The 18590-nt window shown below is 33.4% G+C and overlaps 2 protein-coding genes across 3 annotated transcripts in view; both read right to left on the bottom strand.

Moving 5' to 3' along the window:
* Window positions 1-1865, bottom strand: part of LOC123220038 (60S ribosomal protein L13-1) — a 67748-nt gene extending 65883 nt beyond the window's left edge. The window contains exons 1-4 of one of the 2 annotated variants that reach the window (XM_044642036.1): window positions 1768-1789; window positions 1556-1682; window positions 1329-1462; window positions 27-185 (exon numbers count right to left, since the gene is read on the bottom strand). In XM_044642036.1, coding sequence (XP_044497971.1) covers window positions 27-185; window positions 1329-1462; window positions 1556-1664 — 402 coding nt within the window. In that variant the 5' untranslated portion in view covers window positions 1665-1682; window positions 1768-1789. Of the gene's footprint in view, window positions 1-26; window positions 186-1328; window positions 1463-1555; window positions 1683-1767 lie in introns of both variants that reach the window. The other variant, XM_044642037.1, reaches the window with a different exon arrangement.
* Window positions 1866-8600: 6735 nt separating this feature from the next.
* LOC123221142 (pentatricopeptide repeat-containing protein At3g18110, chloroplastic-like) lies at window positions 8601-15254 on the bottom strand. The gene is made up of 4 exons (XM_044643863.1): window positions 11571-15254; window positions 11245-11445; window positions 10440-10530; window positions 8601-9648 (listed from the first exon to the last, which is right to left on the bottom strand). The coding sequence occupies exons 1-4, from the start codon at window positions 15149-15151 to the stop codon at window positions 9163-9165; spliced, it is 4359 nt and encodes a 1452-aa protein (XP_044499798.1). The 5' UTR covers window positions 15152-15254; the 3' UTR covers window positions 8601-9162.
* Between the last annotated feature and the right edge of the window lie 3336 nt (window positions 15255-18590).

Raw genomic sequence — 18590 nt, forward strand, 5'->3', positions numbered from 1 at the left:
GACAAACTTTTGTCTTTTCCGATTACCTTGACCTTGCGAGCACGTCTTGGGAAGACAACCAATTTGGCCTTGTATGCCTTCAGCCTCTGAACATTGGCTTGGAGGCTCTCCAGAGATCGGTTCTTACGACGATGATCAACTGATATACCGATGGTTGGAGCAAGCTTCTTGGGAATACCTGCAGCCTAATTGAAGCAAACAAAATGTTAACATCTAGATATAGAAACGATTTCAAAATCAAGCAATATAGGAAGACCAAAAATTGAAAACACACAAAAAAATCCTGTGAAAGTAACAATTTACAGCACACTAATGTGAACATACTCAGCTTCACTGCTTACATGACGGCAACATTAAATCCACTACTAGTTTCAGTATAGGAACTATACTGAAAGACCTAAAATGGGAATTACCACAAACTAGCAGTAAGTACAATGGGTCTCAGTAACATAATCATTATAATAACATTTTTTACATAGAGGTCCACAGGTACCTGTAAAGGGACAAAGCATATTTTTTAATTCAATTTTTTGAAAAGAAACACTGACAAGACAAAATGTAACTAAATATTTGAAAAATCTCAACCAGAATGAATATCTACTTCATCTCTTAGTACTCACAAAGAAATAAAATACTTTTAAGGCTATTACCTTCAAATCTAAGCACACTTTTCATTTAGATTATTCAAGTTTCTCAATCCTATTCAATTCCATTTATTCAATAGTCCGTTTTGGCACTTCAAATGGGTAGTAAACAGTTCATACACCTCAAGACAAAGAAGCATATAGTATGTGAAGAATGTACAACAAGATCCAGAAACAACTTACAGGGTAATCATTCAAACTAGAAACAGTTAATGACTAAAAAAGATTTATTTACTCCTAAATCTTTAAAAGATTTAAAAAAAAAAAAATTTCAAACTTAATATTTAAAAAAATTTTCAAAACCCTACCGTGTGCAGAATTCATTCTCAAGATATACCATACAAATCCAACCTAAACTAGCTAGAAGTAGCCATAAATATGTCAACCAAACAAAGTTTTATATTGGACAATTCAAAGTCCCTTTGTATACAATAAACAATAAAAGGATTTCTTTATCGAATCTCTAGATCACAGAACATTGCCAACACCTCTTAACATCAAAACATATTTCCCATCAACCATAATCAATAATCTGATAGAGTGCAGCTCCAAGGCGATCGAAACACAAGTAATAAGCTCACATATTTCCGATACAAGTTGATCAAAAGACAAGTAAAAAGTTCATATTTCCACACAAGGCGATAGAGACACAAACAAAAACCTAGCATCAACTAAAGAACTCACTTTAAGTTCTTCAAGCGTGAAGCCTCTCCCAGCCCTGAGCTTCATATTGTACTTCAAAGTCTGCCCATGAACGATGGGGCGAAGAGGGCCCGCCGTCGGACGAGGGAAAATCTTTACGGCCTTCTTTTGACGAGCTGATCAACACCAAAAACAAATTCAAACCCACAGCACAAAGCAATGAGAAAAAACCAATTAAAACGACTAAATCAAAAATTAAAAACGCCCACCAATGCGACGCCTAGTCTTTCTCGCGGGCTGGTTAAACCAAGTCTTGACATAGTTTTGCCAGTGCTTTTTGAAGTGCCCATTAGGCACAACATTGTTATGCTTCACCATTTCTCACTTACCTTTTCGCTGCAAAATGCTTAGAAATTAGGGTTAAAATTTTAAATGGAACGTGAATTTGTCGGATTTGTTTGAAAAAGAGAAATGAACTTACAAGATTGCAACTGATGTGAGAAGAAACGGAGAGCACAAGGGTTTCAAAGGAGTTGACGCGTTGCTTATATATGAAAGAGATTAACTGGTGAGAGTTGCGAAAAACCCTAGTTCCGGTTTGGGTTTTATGGGCTAAAATGAATGGGCCTATATGGACGCTGACAAAGAAATTAAGAATAGGCCATACTATAACAACACCAACATGAGTTGGATTCAATTTTGGTCGAGCCCAAACAAAATACTCGAATTTAAAAGAGTTAACGCAAGATTAATAAGTTGAGACTCAAACTAAGCTAGAATATGATTAACTTTATATTTGATCTAAGTTCAGTCAAACTCGAGTGTTTGAATTGGCTCAAACTAAATATATTTATGAAAACAAATTTCATTCTTAGCTCGAACTAGGTTTATTCAATCTAAACTTAAATTCAAACTTAAGTAGATAAGATCGAATCTAACCTTAGCCCCATAATCAATAAAACTATGTATACTTAATTTTTAGTACTCAAATGATATATCATCTTGTATTTTATGATTTTAAATTAAATATAAAATAGCATTCAATTGTATGATAACATATCATTTTAATATCGATTAAATACTCAAAATTGAGTACATATAATAGTGCTCTTAATATATACTTGGATTTTTTTTCTTTTTTTTATATAAAATATAGTATACTGTAATTTTGAAAAATATAAAATAAGGAAATTAATTAAAATGACCAAATTTAGAGGGTGTATAAAAGTTGACCAACTCTTTACGGATTATACAAATATAGCTAAAACCCAAATTTAAATACCAAAGTACCCTCACCCCATTTTATATAAACTCTAATTCTTTATGTAAACCAACATTACAACCTAACCCTACAGTCTTCGAAAATTCTCATTTCACACTCTCACACAAATTCTAATATCATGATTTTGAAATTAAGAGAAAAAAGTTTGTTACATTCATATATTTATACGAATATTAACTTAAAATTTAATTTATTTAATGACTGTGAATTTTTTTGTGCGTTGAGACTATTTGATAAGTTTAAAGTATATTTCAAAATAAAATATGTTAGAAAATAGTTGAATGATACTAATTTCTCTCAAAAGAATTGAGTTGAAGTATTAAGAGATTGAATTGAATAATATATGAAATAGCATGAACTTCTCTTTTGTTGCTCTTGCTCTCTCTTTTGAACACTAACCTTTGAATATGTTTCCAAGGCTTGCTTTTATACTTAATTTCTGTTGAATGATGCAAGCTGGCTCTTTGGACTAAGAATAGAGTTGTTCACTTTTGTAGCAGCACAGAGGAATATGCTTTCTTTTTTTTTTGGGAACAGTCATTCCCAACCAAAATATCTGAATTTATGAAAGAAAATTGACTAATTTGAGCTTAAACAAATATATGTCTTCTTCTGATTGGAGAGGGCGTTCTAGTACTTTGGAATAGAAGTTCCATGTTTTTTTAACTTTGTTCAACTTTAGAATACTAGGTAATAATCTTAGGAACGGCCTTGCTCTTCATAGTTAGACTTGAGGATTTGCTTTAGGGACAGGCTTTCAAGACATGGAATAAGCGTTCTTTCTACAATCTTCACTTTTTCTTCAAATTTCTTCACTCTATCAAGGTAGTGAATGACTTGTTAAACAAAATGTTTTTGACTTAAAATCTTCATAAAACAAATATTATTCTCTTTAAATAGTCGTTTCATTCTCAATACTTCAATATTTTAGGTTTTATAGTGAACTATCATTGGAACGAAATTGTTCTATATTGAACGAACAATCTGAGTAATTGAACAAACATTCATTTTTGGTGGAATAAGGGTTTCAAGCATTTTTTTGCACATATTCTAAATTTTTTTGCTTGGAAAAATTTGGCTGACATAAGTCATGCTTTAAACAATTGTCAGTTCATTCACAATTTTTTTTTTTTTGGTTGGTTTTGTCACATAAAAACATAAAAGGGCTCCAACATAAGTAGAGTGGTGAAACATAAATAGGTGTTTAAGAATAAAGAAGGGATTCAAGGAGTTGATCCACCAAGGTGTAAAGTTAGGATGGTACTTGGTAGCAAAGGGTTTTACATAGGTTAGAGAATAGATTTTAATTTGATATTCTCACTTGTTATAAGATACATCCATGAGGATTCTACTATTTTTATTTGTTCAATTTGAGCAACTTGATGTCAAGACTATTTTCTTACATAAAAAACTAGAATAAAGTATCTGAATGGAACAATCAGGGTCATTTGAAGACCAAAGTGCTAAAAATAAGGTATGTTTACTTGAAAAATCTCTATATAACCTTAAATAATCACCAAGACAATGGTATAACACTTTTTTATAGCTTAATGATGCAATCCAATTTTACTAGTTGTAATTATGGTGGATATCTATATGTTAAATTATTGTCTGGTGATACTTATATTTATTTAGCATTGTATATTGATAATATTCTAATGAGCAAAATAATCCTATGTGTATCTATTTTTGATACATAATTTATGTAAACAGATAAAATATCATTATATGATTGAGTATTGTTTTATTTTTTAATTCAAAATCATATAATCATATTATAATATATTATTTACGTATAAGAATTATGTAGAAAAAATAAGTACACATAATTTTATTGTACTCTGATACTCTGAAAGGATTTTGATGAGATTTCAAAATTCAAAAAAGAAATGAATGTGCACTTTTAGATGAAACATTTAGGGTAAGTTAATAAGATTTTAGGCATGAATATAGAGAGAAATAGAAGAGAGGGAAAATTAGCTTGTCACAAAAAAGCTATGCTGGGAGGGTGCTTAGGAATTTTAATATGCACCATGCTAAACCTGTCAAAACACCTTTGGGGCAACATTTTAAGTCAACCATAAGCCAAATGTGCTCATCAGTCAAAACCAATAAAGAAAGAAATGACATGATTTGCATTCCCTGTGCAAATGTTGTTAGGAGTGTTATTTATTTAACAGTGTAATAAAATTATATATACCCATTTTATGTATAAATTTGATATACATCATCAAGTGATTAGATGATTTTAAATTAAAGATAAAGTAACATTCAATTATATAATAACATATTATGTTTATATTTATTTGAATATCCAAAAATAGGTACACATAACATTATTTTTAATGGTGTGTTCTAAGTGTGATTTGGCTTTTGTTATGAGTATTGTTAATAGATACATAGGTAATTATGGGAAGAGCTATTGGGAGGTCTTGAAATAGATTCTAAAAAATGTTAAAGGTTTGTATTAACCGATGTTATTCATAATATAATTTAGTCCCAAAAAATGCGCAATAGGTTGTGTTGATGCGAGTTACATTAGAAGACAAAGAGTTTCTAAAATCCAATCCACAATCTAAAAATTAGGCAACAATTATTATATGACAAACTCTTTCTCACATAACATCTTCCCAAGAACCTTCTCCTTTTTCAAATCAACACGAACAATTATGTTTAATGGCTAGCTACAATAATTACAACTAAATGCATCTCTTATCCACCCAAGAGCATGGATAAGCTTTCTACTTTGAGACAACGAAGAAAACTTGGCATGAGACAATTTTCCTATTCTTTCCCTTTATGTCTACAAGAAAAAACTATATTTTCTATTAAATCGGGACTATATTGTTAACATAATTATTTGTTTTAGATCAATAAAAATAAAAATAAATATTGAGAATCATATTTAAATTGGAAATACTCATATTATATTAATTAAATTTAACTTATCTTCTTTGTCCTGTAAACATAAATGATTAACACAAAAGAAAGGGAAGAGGCATAGAGAAAGCTAGCAGTTTTAGTATTTCGGATGCACAGAGAAAAAAAGTCACTTTTTTCTTTCTAAAAATCCTTGTTTGAAGTCACAGTTTTCTTTGAATAACACTTATAAATTATAATATTAATTAATAAAAAAAATTTGTATTACACCTTTTTCTTTATATTCATGATATCCCACTTTGTAGTGGATAGTATGATTCAACAATAGATCTTCAACACCTTTACCGTAACATATCTTATGCGGGACTTCAAATTACGTATATTAGTTGATGATGAAAAAATCTCATCAACACATGCAAAAACAAATCAAAATTCCTTTACATTGTCTGGATCATTTTTTTATGCAATTACGCCCAATTATCATATTAAAATTACAATGCTTTTCACTTTCTTAAATAGATGGGAAGAGAAAAAAATGAGCTTGCTATCCTCTTAATTTTTTTTTCCAGCAAAATGAAATGATCAAGTTTAATCCCTCGTTGATTTGTTTCTTTTGAAATTTAATTTGCTGCTTGAAGTTGGAGTGAGCTTCATTAATGCAGACTCTTTGTCTAATGGTACAAAAAATATAACCAGAAGGACAAACCATACCAAAGCCTTGAAAGTAAGACATGGATGAATCCATTTGTTCTCCTCTGTTCGCCCATGTTCCAATCTCTGCTTTTGGAATATCATATAATATATTTATAAATTCTTCTCAAATATCAATTTAATTACTAAATAAATTTGGTAAAGCTTAATCAACAGCACTTGTGTATGTACTCTGATAATTTTAGGCTCAACGAAGTGGAAGAGGCATATTCATATTGAAGAAGAAAATTAACTTAAACTTTTAAGGGGGATGAGCCCTATTCCCATGGCCAGAAATGTCTTAGGAAGCAAGTAGATTGCGCGCAAAAATAAAGCAAAGCTGCAAAATTTTCTACACCTAATTTTTATAGCTAAAATGTGATTCACCGTTTTTATTTTTTATTTTTTTAACTACTTGGATCATCACATTCTGCTCTTGCATGTTCATATACAAAAAACACATGGCTTCCTTCTCCCTACATAACTACCTTCATTGTCCTATCAATACCACATCTTACAAAGTTACCAATGTTGATGGCTTTGTTGTTCATTTAATCTACTGCAATGCTCAAAAGCATTACCTGCTAAAACTTCTTTGTCCAAACAATATAACATGTTTAGGGGGGAGTGCTTATAGAGAAAATCATCGATTATTTGCAGTCATTATGAACAAAATTTGATCATATATATGTATCGCTAATTAAAGAGAGAAAATGAATGTGATTGAGATGAGACAAGGATCGATCAACAGTTGATTTAATATGACCAAAGTCTCTTACTGCATTTGATCGTACTAAATTTGCGTTGTGATCAATCATTGTCTAATACTCCAAATACCACTTTTGATCCCTCCCAAGTCCTACTTACCAGATATGTCATGTATTTCACCTTCCTGTAATCTCCTCAAAAAGGAGAAAAGACCCTGCAAGATCAGACAACATTGAAGGGTATGGTGAAGGATTAACAACTAAATGAACTCCTTCAATTGATAAATTTATTTTAATAATACTTATAATAATTCCAATCCTACTGATGCTAGCAGTTGCCGAGCCAGGTGGCCGGTTATAAATCAATAAAAAGTGTTCAAAATTTTTTAAAACCATAAAATTTTTCTTTTTCTAGGAATCTATATATGGGAAAAAACTTATTATCGGTCTAGTAAAATTGTGGGGTTTGATGATTAGTGGGGGTCAAGATATTGTGGGTTTATCTCTTACCCACATCAAATAGTGGGACTCAGTACATCCTCCTGGATTTGAACCAATGACTTCATTATCGGAAACAAATCAAGAGTACCATGTTAGTAGCCCGATTTGTACTTCTAATTCCTTTCCAAAAGTCAGTTAGTAAGATGGTCAATCCCTCTAAAGTAAGATCATAAAACCTTTATTATTGTTCAGATGAAACTATGATAATTGTAAGTTTAACAACTGTTTTTTAGTTTTCAACCAGAGTAGGTTTGTTTCTGAAACTCAGAGTCAATCATCACACATCTATAAGTAAGACAATCCTATCTTTCTAGGGTTAAAAACTAGATTGAATTAAAATAAATTAAAGCAGATATGTGTGATATGATATGTAACATAAAACTCCCAATGTGCTATGTACAACTTGAAAGAAGACATTATCAGAATTAATTCCCTTTAAGATTCTAGTTTCCTACAATAATATGTTCCTTGACATAAAACTATGCTTCAGTTCAGGCCTATCTTTCCAGTGTTTACAACTATATTGTCGGAAACGCTGACAAAGTTCAGAAGGCATCAGTTTAAGTCAGCTAGATAGGGAAAGTGTACCTCTCATGGAAATACCCATGCAGCCAAGAAAGAATGAAAGCTGGAACCCAAACAATATGAACTCCACAGAAAAAAATTTGCAGCACTTAAGAAGCTATTCCGCTTGTTGATGTTTGCAGAAATAAGATCTACAAAAGAATAACCGTAGCATTTACATCATTCTTCTTTGTCTTTTTTCTTCCATAATATGACAGAAGATATGGTAATAGAAATCATTTGATGTTCTGCTCAGGCCCAAAATTGTTTTTCATTCCGACAATGATCATTTCTGCTCTGAAAAAGAAGAACGAATATTATTTAATTATTTTTCATGCTTCCTAGAAAGTAGAGTAATATGCCCCCGAACAAATAGTGATGCTTAAAAATATAATTGCAAATGTAAAGTGAAAAGAAAATCAACTTACAATAGTTTTTGAGTAAATCTTGGATGAGTGGCAGTAAATGAGTCACTGTCATGCAGTTATGCCAAAACTATGTCGGATGAAGAGAAAGGAAAGTCATCTGCCACTTCATTACAGAGAACAGATGCATATGGTCTTGTTGCACTGATAAGCTGATAGGCACCTGGGCAGCTTCCTTCTGTTCTCTGGTTCTTCTCCTCCTGCACTCAGTTCACAGCCAAAAACACTACAGTCCACACACGAATAATTGCTACAAGAAACACAATAGGCAAAAGATTCACTACTTCTGTATTGATTTCTGAACTTTCAGTACAATTTCATTACAGAATGTCGAACAAAATCATTCATCTTCCTAATAGGAGAGTACCCACATCCCTTCCCAAACATCCAGCATTCATGAGGCTGATTCTCTCCCTTCCCTTAACTGTTTTCTAATTTTCTGCATGATGTTTCCTAGCCTCCTTTTTCAGTCGTATCAAGCTCTCCCCTACATATTGTTATTCCAATCTCAGTTTGCCACATCTGCCCATGAGTCTCCTTGTGGTCCAGCCTTCTTATTTGCGTATCTTCAGTCTGCCGTGTGTCTGTCTCCTCTTTTGCTGTTGGCATGATACCAGTCATCTTCATTAATTTGCTACTTGTGCCTTGCAGCTCCTTCCTTTATTGATTCTTCTTCATCTTACGGGAAATGTAGACATGGGCTCTAACATAAGCAAATCAACAGCAATGCAGGAGGCAGCAGGCACAAGTTAAAGATCAATTAGTTTACACATATTTCATCTAGCCTCTCCTTGCTTTGATGTAAAGCCTCTTCAAAAAAAATTTCATTATAAGATTATTTTCTTTTTCCTTCTGACTTGAACTTTGTTCTTCATCTTCTCCAACTTTTCTAGACGCCCTTCAATATCGGTTTGAATAGCCCTGTCCCTTTTGTCATCTGGTAACAAGGCTAACCTTGCAAATTTCTTCGGTCTCACTATCCCAAGTCTCTCAGATATGTCCTTGAAAGCAGGTGCAAGGCCACATCTTATGAAACATCCTTCCATCAGTTGCACTGAGTTTGATTCAGGGAGAGATGGAGCATCTTTCAACTCAAGGTCTAAGCAAAATGGGGAGTCCTTTAACCACATTCTGAGAGAGTTGGCTTTTGCTACAAGGAGTCCACTCCTTGTTTTACAAGGAAGAAAAGGGGATCCCATTTCCCAAAGGTAAACCTTTAATGTACTGTTGAGTGAAACCATGTTATATTCTGCTGTGCCTGTAATCAGAACAACTGATTTTGGAGACTCCGGGTAGCCCCGCAAAGATGCATCCTGTAAAAGAAGGTCAAAACATGAGTGAAGACACATAAAAGTAATTAGAGAGCCTAGGTGAAATGATAAAGACACTAAGTACTTATAGAGCAGACATCTACAATTGAACTAAAGCATTAAGGAGCCAATTGTGAATCTGAATACTCATCTCACACACAGACACAAACATACATATATTTGATTTCACTTAATCTCACCAACTTTTATCCATTTCTTTCAAAAGTAATTCCCCAACTCAAGTCTGCAGAAATTCAAAACTTTCTTCATGGTATTGATGTAAAATTGATGGGTGATAATAATTATTTCATAGCACCATCTAGAGATGAGCAGTCTCAACTCTCAACCAGTCCTCATGCTGCCTTTAATTACTAAACGGTGAGAGAAATTAATTTCTATCCATCTAGATATTTAAATTTGTCATCTACGAAGAATGAATTTGAAGCCAAAATTCAGAAGTTCCCAATACTATGCAAGATAAGACTGTCGAAGGTGTGAACTTTGTTGCAACTTGGTAGCTGCAGATTTTCGATAAATGGGAGAATTAGAAGCCATTACTTTGAACAATATAATATCAGCTAAAACAAGTTTCTTGAAGTTCAAGAACTACTCCAGTTTCATAAATCCTATGAATGGGAACCAACTTTTATCTTGTTGGAGATGTCTAAGTAGTGGGACAACAGCATGTTGATAGTAATAACAACAATAATTTTTTAATTTTATTGAAATTTTTGAATTTTTATGTGACATTCATACAGAAGTAATCACAGAGAAAGTTAAGAAAGACAACTTGCCTGCATATGATCAAGCCATAAAGTGAGACCAACAAGAGCTGAACCACCTGACAACTTTCTAAAATCAGCCCCCCAATCCTTGTCAGCTACCCTGTAACACAAAGAATTCAAGGTAAAAACAACAATAAATTTTTAAGGTATCAGTAAACTGAGGAACCTAGAAGCAAAAAACTATATGTTTAGATTTTCTGCATTTATCCAACAGTTGCAGCTGGTCTGCACTATGTGCAAGGTCAATAAGTTTACTGAAGACCTCTCTGTCTCACTCTCTGATAATTTAATGTTAAAAGAATCAAAAGAAAAAATAACCATTTTCTTTTTGTTCACTATTTCTGAGCTCAGCTTCAAGCAAGGAACATGACCACTTTCAAGGCTGCAGTAAGTTTAGACACAATCTTCAAATTTTTTTGTTTTTGTCCTTCCCTTTTTTTTTTTTTCTTTCTCTGATAGGTAAATGAAATAATTCGTAATGCGGCGGAAGAAGAAGAAACACAAAAGGGGACAGGTGCCCACGTGAACAAAAGCAAAACAGCCCTCAGGGAACTAAAAGTATACAAACATGTTTGAATCTGTCAGCTGGTGCTATCACACCATGTCGTTAGTTCCAAACTACTTAACATTTCTAGAAACAAACCAAGTTTTGAACTTTTCCAGCTTCTTTACAGTCCATTAATTACTAACAAACCACCCTTAACATTTCTTGGCACAAACCATGCTTTAATCTTTATATTTTTTTAAAGCCAATTTTTAACCTCAATAGCCAAACAATTCAAATAACTTAAAAAATGAATCAGCTGGAACCTACCTGAAGACATCATGGTGATATATGCTCTTCTTGATTGCCAATTGGAAAACCCATGAAGCAGAAGCTCGGAATTCAAATGCCCACAACAGGTCCACCAAAGCATTGACAAAGTTCAAGGCTGCATAGTCTTCCACAGGTTGTAGTGTCTCTAGACAACGGTCTACTTCTGCAATTAGTGACTCAGATTTTTCTGTCAGAAGCCTACAAACCAAAATACAAAAGAAAGGGTTCAATAAAAGACATAATGAGAGGAGGGGATAAAAAGAAAACCAGGTGGCATCTATCATGCAGATGATGACCTCACTGTGACAGTAACTAAGAAGTACCTCAATGGAAGATCAAAACCAGCATCTTGGAGTGCATTTAAGAGGATAATGGCTTCACTTGAGCGAAGAGACAAACTTGCAGCCCTGATGAAGCATGTCCATATTCTGTGGTCTGGCTCAATACCCTCTTTCCTCATCTCCATGAGCTTTTGAATTCCAACATTATAATCTCCATTTTTAAAATAAGCATCAATCACTGAACTATATTGTAGAGTGCTGAGATTCAAACTAGCTTCTTTCAAGTTAATCAAAACCTTTTCGGCTTCTTGGGGTTGTCTAGAACTTCCATAGGAAATCATAAGCAAGTGCATTGTTGCAGTTGTTGGTTCCACCCCAGCCTCTTTCATCATGGTTAATAGCTCTTCTGATTTGGAATGATCTCCAGAATTTCTAAATATTTTCATCATTGTGTGATAAAAGGAGCGATCTAGTTTACACCCCTGGGATCTCAACTCGTTGAAAAGTTCCTCAGCTTGTTCCAGCAGCTGTTGCTTACCGAATGCTGAAATCAGGCTCTTGTAGGTGTCCAATTTAGGCTCTAAACCCTGCTTTCTCATTTCATGCATCAGTGATAATCCCTCTTCTGGTCTACAATCTCTGCAGTACATTATAATTAAAGTATTGAAAGTTTCCTCATCTGGTTGGAGTCCAGCTTCTTGAATCTGTTGGTAAACATGAATCGCACTTTTAAAATCCTCAATTCCTGTGTACAACTTGAGCAGAGAATTCCATATTGAAAGATCAGGTTTAAATCCTGCTTCTTTCATCTCAAAAATCATGGCTTCAACATCTCCAACCTTTTTCCCCTTGCACAACAACCCAATCATGACCCTGTAAAGATGCATGGTAGGAAAATAACCAGCAGCCTTCATTCCATGGTACAGTTTCTTCACCTCAAATATGTTTCCCACTCGTGCAAATGCTTCCAGCATCAAAAGGATGGAACTTTTGCTTATCTTAAAATCCATATCTTGCAACTCCTGGATCACCACATTAAGCTCATTCAATCTGCCATCAACAATCAACGCTTGCAAGAGACCGTTCACTGATTCTACAGTTGGAGAAGGACCATCTCTCATCATTGTGTTAAAAACAGCCCGAGCTCGCTCATAGCAGCCACTTGCAGCATAAGCTTGTATCAAAGCATTCCAGACCTTTCTATCAATAGTTTCATATCTTTGTCTGAGACTCCCCACCAAGCTTTCTGCTTTTTGCCATAGCTTCAAGCTCCCATATGCCTCAATTATATCAACAAAAATGGAAAAATCATCAAAAAGAATGCTTTTCTTTTCTGCATGATCAATGATAGAATGTGCTGTCTCTGGGAAGCCCATCTTACAGTAAACAAGTACCATACTTCGGTAGAGACATTCAGAGGATTCAACACTATAAAATCTCATGTCAGAAAAAACCTGAGAAGCTTCAGCAAAGTGTTCATTTTCAGTGCAGCAACAAATCAAGGACTCATACATTGTCTTACTCTTACTAAACAAACCAGATACCCAAGTGTTACAGTACTCTTCCAAAGCAGCATCCAACCGCTGAGACTTGCAAAGCATGCTGATCAGAGATTCAGTTACAAAAGGAATGGATTCTGAGGCACGTTCTCTCAAGAATTCAAGTAATTCACAAGCTTCTAAGTGCCTGCCAGACATACTATATGAACTCAGAATAGATGACAAAATTTCATGATCAAGGTCACACCCTTGACAGATGGCAAATTTCAGCATCTCAGCAGCATGGTCATAGCATTTAGCCTTGACAAGAATGGATGAAATAGTTTGTGGGTTCATACCACATTGTTCTTTCATATCTACAATCACCTTTTCAATATCTTCCGCTTTGCTTTCTCTCCGAAGAACTCGAAGCAAGATTTTGTAAAGATCATGATCAGGAGTGAAACCATCATGAATCATATCCTGATACAACACCATGGCCTTCTTTGCCTCATTAAACCTCAAAAAGGTATCCAACATGACTGAATATGCTAGAAGATCAGGTCTAATCCCAGATCTAAGCATGCAACCATATGTCTCTTCAGCTTCCTGACACTTCCCTGCCTTAGCATACCCACAAATCAAAGCACTATAAGTCCGTAAAGTGGGTTTAACTCCAGAGTCCAACATCTCTGACATCAGATTAGCTGCCTCTGAAATCTTATTTGCTTTGCCAAGTGAATCAATCAATACAGTGTAAGTGACAACATCAGGAAATCGGCCGGACAATTTCATGTCCCTGTAAAGCTGCAATGCAATTTCATTTTGGCCCCGCTTCCCGTACATGTGGATAATTGTATTATATGTCATCTCATCTTTTCCAAACCCCATATTCACCATTTCTTCAGATATCATCTTCACTTTCTCCACATTTCCTTCTCTTGCAAAAGCATACAATAAAGAATTATATGTCACAGCATCCGGGGAAATCCCCATGGATTCCATTTCCTTATAGAGCTCCTCTGCTTTACCAGATAATCCACCTCTCCCATAAACTGAAATCATCGCATTAAAAGTCCATAAATCAGGTTGACAGTTACTTGCCTCCAAATCATTGTAAACCTTCATAGCCGCCTCCACATTTAATTCACGTGAACAAGCACTAATAAGAGTATTATAAGTGATTATATCTGGTCTAAGACCTGACTTCCTCACTTCACTCAAAAGATCAATCCCCAGATTAGGCACTATAGAACCTGCTTTCAACCGTGCATTTATCAAAGTATTCAAACTCACAAGGTCTGGCTCACAACCTCTCTTGCGCATCAAATCAAGCAGTTCTTGCACCTTATTAAACCTACCATTCCGTGCGTACACACCCATCATAGCATTATACACTTGAACAGTATTCTCAACCGCAGGCTCAGTTCGTGAGAATATCTCCACAGCTAAACTCTCCTGATTAGCCTTCCCTAAAATTGCCAGTATAGTAGCAAGCATCCTGGCATTAGGTGAATACCAATGCCGTAAATTAAGCCATTCATAAACCTCCAATGCACGCTGCCAACTCTTCTCCCCAACCCATTTCACCACAAAACAATAATCAGTAGTTGTCATCTGCACCAGCGGCTTATCCAATACATCAGCCACAAACTGATCATCTCTCAACCCCAAAATCCTGTTCGTCAAAAACTTGACCCTCCATCTCCAATCTTTATCTCTCTTCAAAACCAATTTCCTCATTTTCTTAACCCTAGTCTTACTAACTCTCCCTAAAGTTTCAATCCTTTCATCATTCACCTCCATCACTTCACCAAAATCTCCACCGTGGGACTCCTTCTCAGAGTCAGGAGAAAAACCCACCTGGGGGGTGGCATGGGTGAAGCGGGCTGGAGGGTATAGTTCACTAAGCTTAAGGTGGGGCCACCTGATTGAAGGTAAAGATCTACTATAACTAAATTTCTGTGCTTTACTGCTACCATTAATATCATTTGCTTCTTGTTCACTTGTATTACTAGTAGTAACTGTAGAAGCTGGAGTACAAGAACATGAACAAATATAATGGGTCGAAAAAGAAGGGTTTTTGCCTACCTTCGAAGAAGAAGGATGTGGCGGAAATGATAGAACTCGGCTGCATGACGCCATGGCTTTATTTTGTTTTTGGTGAAGGTGAAGATGAAAATCAAGATATTTCTTTTAGTCGTTGTTTTTTATTTGGCGGGCCGGCGTTTTGTTTATAGGATAAATTTTGACACATTACGCAGTTTCTGTATCGAGGGCAAGGCAAGACTTCATACAAGTGGCAATTAGGGATTTGGGCAAATGAATGTTCTACCCAAGGTTTGATAAAATGTCTAGTTTTCACCCATTCATTAAGTTTGTAGAAAAAGCGTGTCAATTTTTTTTTTACAAAATTGTTGAAAAAACAAAAAATGCCTTCAAAATTTTATTAAATAGTTTTATATCCCTAATTTATATTAATAAAATTTTTTTCTAATACAAGTATAGGTAGATGTGTTAATGAGATTGTTAGGATGTTTTTGAAATTTTTAAAATTTTAATATATTTTTTGGTAGGTTAAAAAATGACATTTACACCGTCATAAAACCAAATAAAATCCAACAAATTAGATATATAAATATATAGGGGCGAATATGATAATTTTCAAAAGGGGAAAGGACTATTTTATTATAGGTAAGGGTAAAATCATTATTTTATTACTAACTCTAAAACCCTAACATTTCACCCTCTAGATTTGAAAAACTAACATTTTACTTTATTTTCAAAGTTTGAACATTAACATTTCACCCCTAGGGCCCCCAATTCTGCGACCAACCTCCCATCTACCGACACACCCTCTCACATCTCAAACAACGACGCAATGATGAAGTTGTCATGGCAATATGAAGACAGTGCTTCAATTCTGATATGTCGCGATGACAAACCCTAAACCCTCGATTCGGCTAGAAGCAAGACAAAGACACTTTGGAGACATTTTGATTCAACCAAAAAAGTGACGAAGATGTTTGAGAGACATTTTTATTGGTCAAGATCCGTCACATGACGGATCTGGACGAAGCATGACGACTTGTCGTGCGACAAATTTGAACAAAAAGCCATGATCCATCTAAGTCGTGGCAACTTCGTCATCGCATCATCATCTGGGATGCAAGAGGGTGCCCCAACAGATGGGAGGTTGGCCGAAGAACGATTGCAGGAGAATGGAAAGGAAGAAATCAAACCCTATGGGTGCAATATTAACTTTTCAAACTTTGAGAATGGGGATGAAAAATTTAGTTCTTCAAATCTAGGGGGTGAAATGTAAGGTTTTATGGTTTAATGATAAAATAATGATTTTGCTCTTATCTATAACTAAAAATTTTAACAAAAATTAATTCATGAGTAGGTGTTTGGGTTTTTTAATTGACGTAGATATACTTTTGAGATTAAGTTAAAACTTGAGTGGAAAATTGTCCTTTGTCCTTTGGCCTTTTCGAAATAAGACATCCATTTACCCTAACAAATTTTAAAAAATAACATTAATTTCCCCACAATATTGTTCACAATTAAGTCTAGCATGAGTGTTATTTGTAATATTTTAAACCTTAGGGACAAAATAATGGTTAACTACACTACTATTATAATATTTGGATAAAATGATAAAAATATCTCTTGACAGTTAAAAGTTAAAACTAACGATTAACTTTAATAAATATGTGGAAAATGATTTTCAAACTTAAAGGGTAGAAATTGTCCTTTTATCAAACCTTGGGTGGATCATATAATTTGGCCAAGGGAATTGGGCAATGATTATTGAGAATTAAAGTAGGAAATGTTAACCCTGGTTTGCCTAAACAAATAGTTAAAAGGCTCCATCACTATTTATTGGATCGATAGACTTGGAAATACAATAACCGATCTCTCACTTGTTATAAGGGAGTCTTTCACTTTCACCACTCAACCTAACCCCTAAGGTCCATCAAATTAAAGTTAATGTATGTCTTTCTATTATAGCATTAAAAGAGCGTTTGGTTTCGATAATATTTTATTATCAAAATAGAGAGGTTACTTTGAAAATAGATTACTGAGAAGATTACTACATTTGATTAAATTTAGTAAAAATAAACGGTATAAATAATTAATGTATTTGGTTAACGGTAATAAAATAATATTAGTAAATTATTTTACTTAAATGTTCTTTGATATAATTATTTTTAAATATTTTTTTATATTATTTGTTATATTAATTAAAAGTAAATTTATTTTTGTCTTAAAAAGTTAATAAATATAATATAATTATAATAAAATCAAAATTACTTTGGTAATCTTTTAATACTTAAAATAAAAGTGATAATCAGATTACCACATATATTACTTGTCACGTTAGTATTGATAATAGAATATTACTGTAATATTTTATTACTGGTAAACTAAACAAGGTAATATAAGTAATAAAAGATAGATTATCAAGATAATCTTTAAAATACTCCAACCAAACGGCCCTAAAGTGGTCCAAAATGATACAATGTGTGTCAAGTTATATTATTTATGGCCTTTCATCACCTATAGGAATATATTTGCTTTATAGATTTGGATCAAATATCATACATAAGATAGCTGTATTTTTGCCTGTAAAGAAATAGGAATGAAATAGTAGAAAAGAGAATGGAGAAGATCTTAAAAATTGCTGTTGTTTTGCACTTCTGTAGCGCATTATGTTTTGTTCTTTGTGAAAGTATAGAGGAAGCCCTGTTTAGCTAGAGCATGACTGGTCTTCACTTAAGCTAGAGAAATGGAATAAATTCTTGCTGACATGTATTTCTTCTCCTTATGCTTCTGCATTACTGTGAGATGATGATGCAGATATTCCTTTTTTTACTGTTTAGTAAGATCGTTTGCAAAGATATTACTGGGTATGATAGATGTTCACTTAAAAGGTGTTCGATTCAAGTTATTCAAGGATTATTTTTATAATTTATCTTTTATTATTAATTATTATGATTAATAATAGTCAAGAAAGTGATACTTTCTCAGTAAGGGTTTATGTAATTTAATTCAAATCATAAAATCAAATCAAATCATTTGAAAATTATAATATGATTTGATCTGATTTGAGTTGACAAATTTTAGAAAAATAATTTATGGTTTAAGTTGGGAGTGAATTCCAAGCTGAATCGAACCGTAAACCTTTATTTAAAAAAAAATACATATATATACAATTATATTAGACAAATTTTTTTTTAAGTAATTAAATGTATCACTTGTTTTTCATACTTATCTTATTATTTTCTTTATACCTTTATGGTCTATTTATTTCACAATTATTTTATTGTTTAGAAAATTATAATTCAACTATTATTTATTAAATATAATATATATAGTAGTGAATAATTTTTAATAAATTCAAGCTGTAATGCAAACTATATTTTTTTAGTTTGGATTATTTTGAAATTTTTTTAAAGTATTTTTTTGATTTGATTTGAAAAAGTTTACCATGTGCACACCCTTATCGATGACTCTTTTTTCATATAATTTTATTTACAATACACATTATAATATGGATATAAAATGTTATATGATAAAA

The sequence above is a fragment of the Mangifera indica genome, chromosome 7 (assembly GCF_011075055.1).
Source record: "Mangifera indica cultivar Alphonso chromosome 7, CATAS_Mindica_2.1, whole genome shotgun sequence".
Classification (NCBI taxonomy): Eukaryota; Viridiplantae; Streptophyta; class Magnoliopsida; order Sapindales; family Anacardiaceae; genus Mangifera; species Mangifera indica.

Coding starts and splice junctions, on each gene's coding strand:
- LOC123221142 (XM_044643863.1), bottom strand. CDS start 15,151: ATGGCGTCATGCAGCCGAGTTCTATCATTTCCGCCACATCCTTCTTCT. Junction 11,446..11,570: donor GGTTTTGATCTTCCATTGAG/GTACTTCTTAGT, acceptor TTTGGTTTGTAG/GCTTCTGACAGAAAAATCTG. Junction 9,649..10,439: donor TATGGCTTGATCATATGCAG/GCAAGTTGTCTT, acceptor CTTCTTTTACAG/GATGCATCTTTGCGGGGCTA.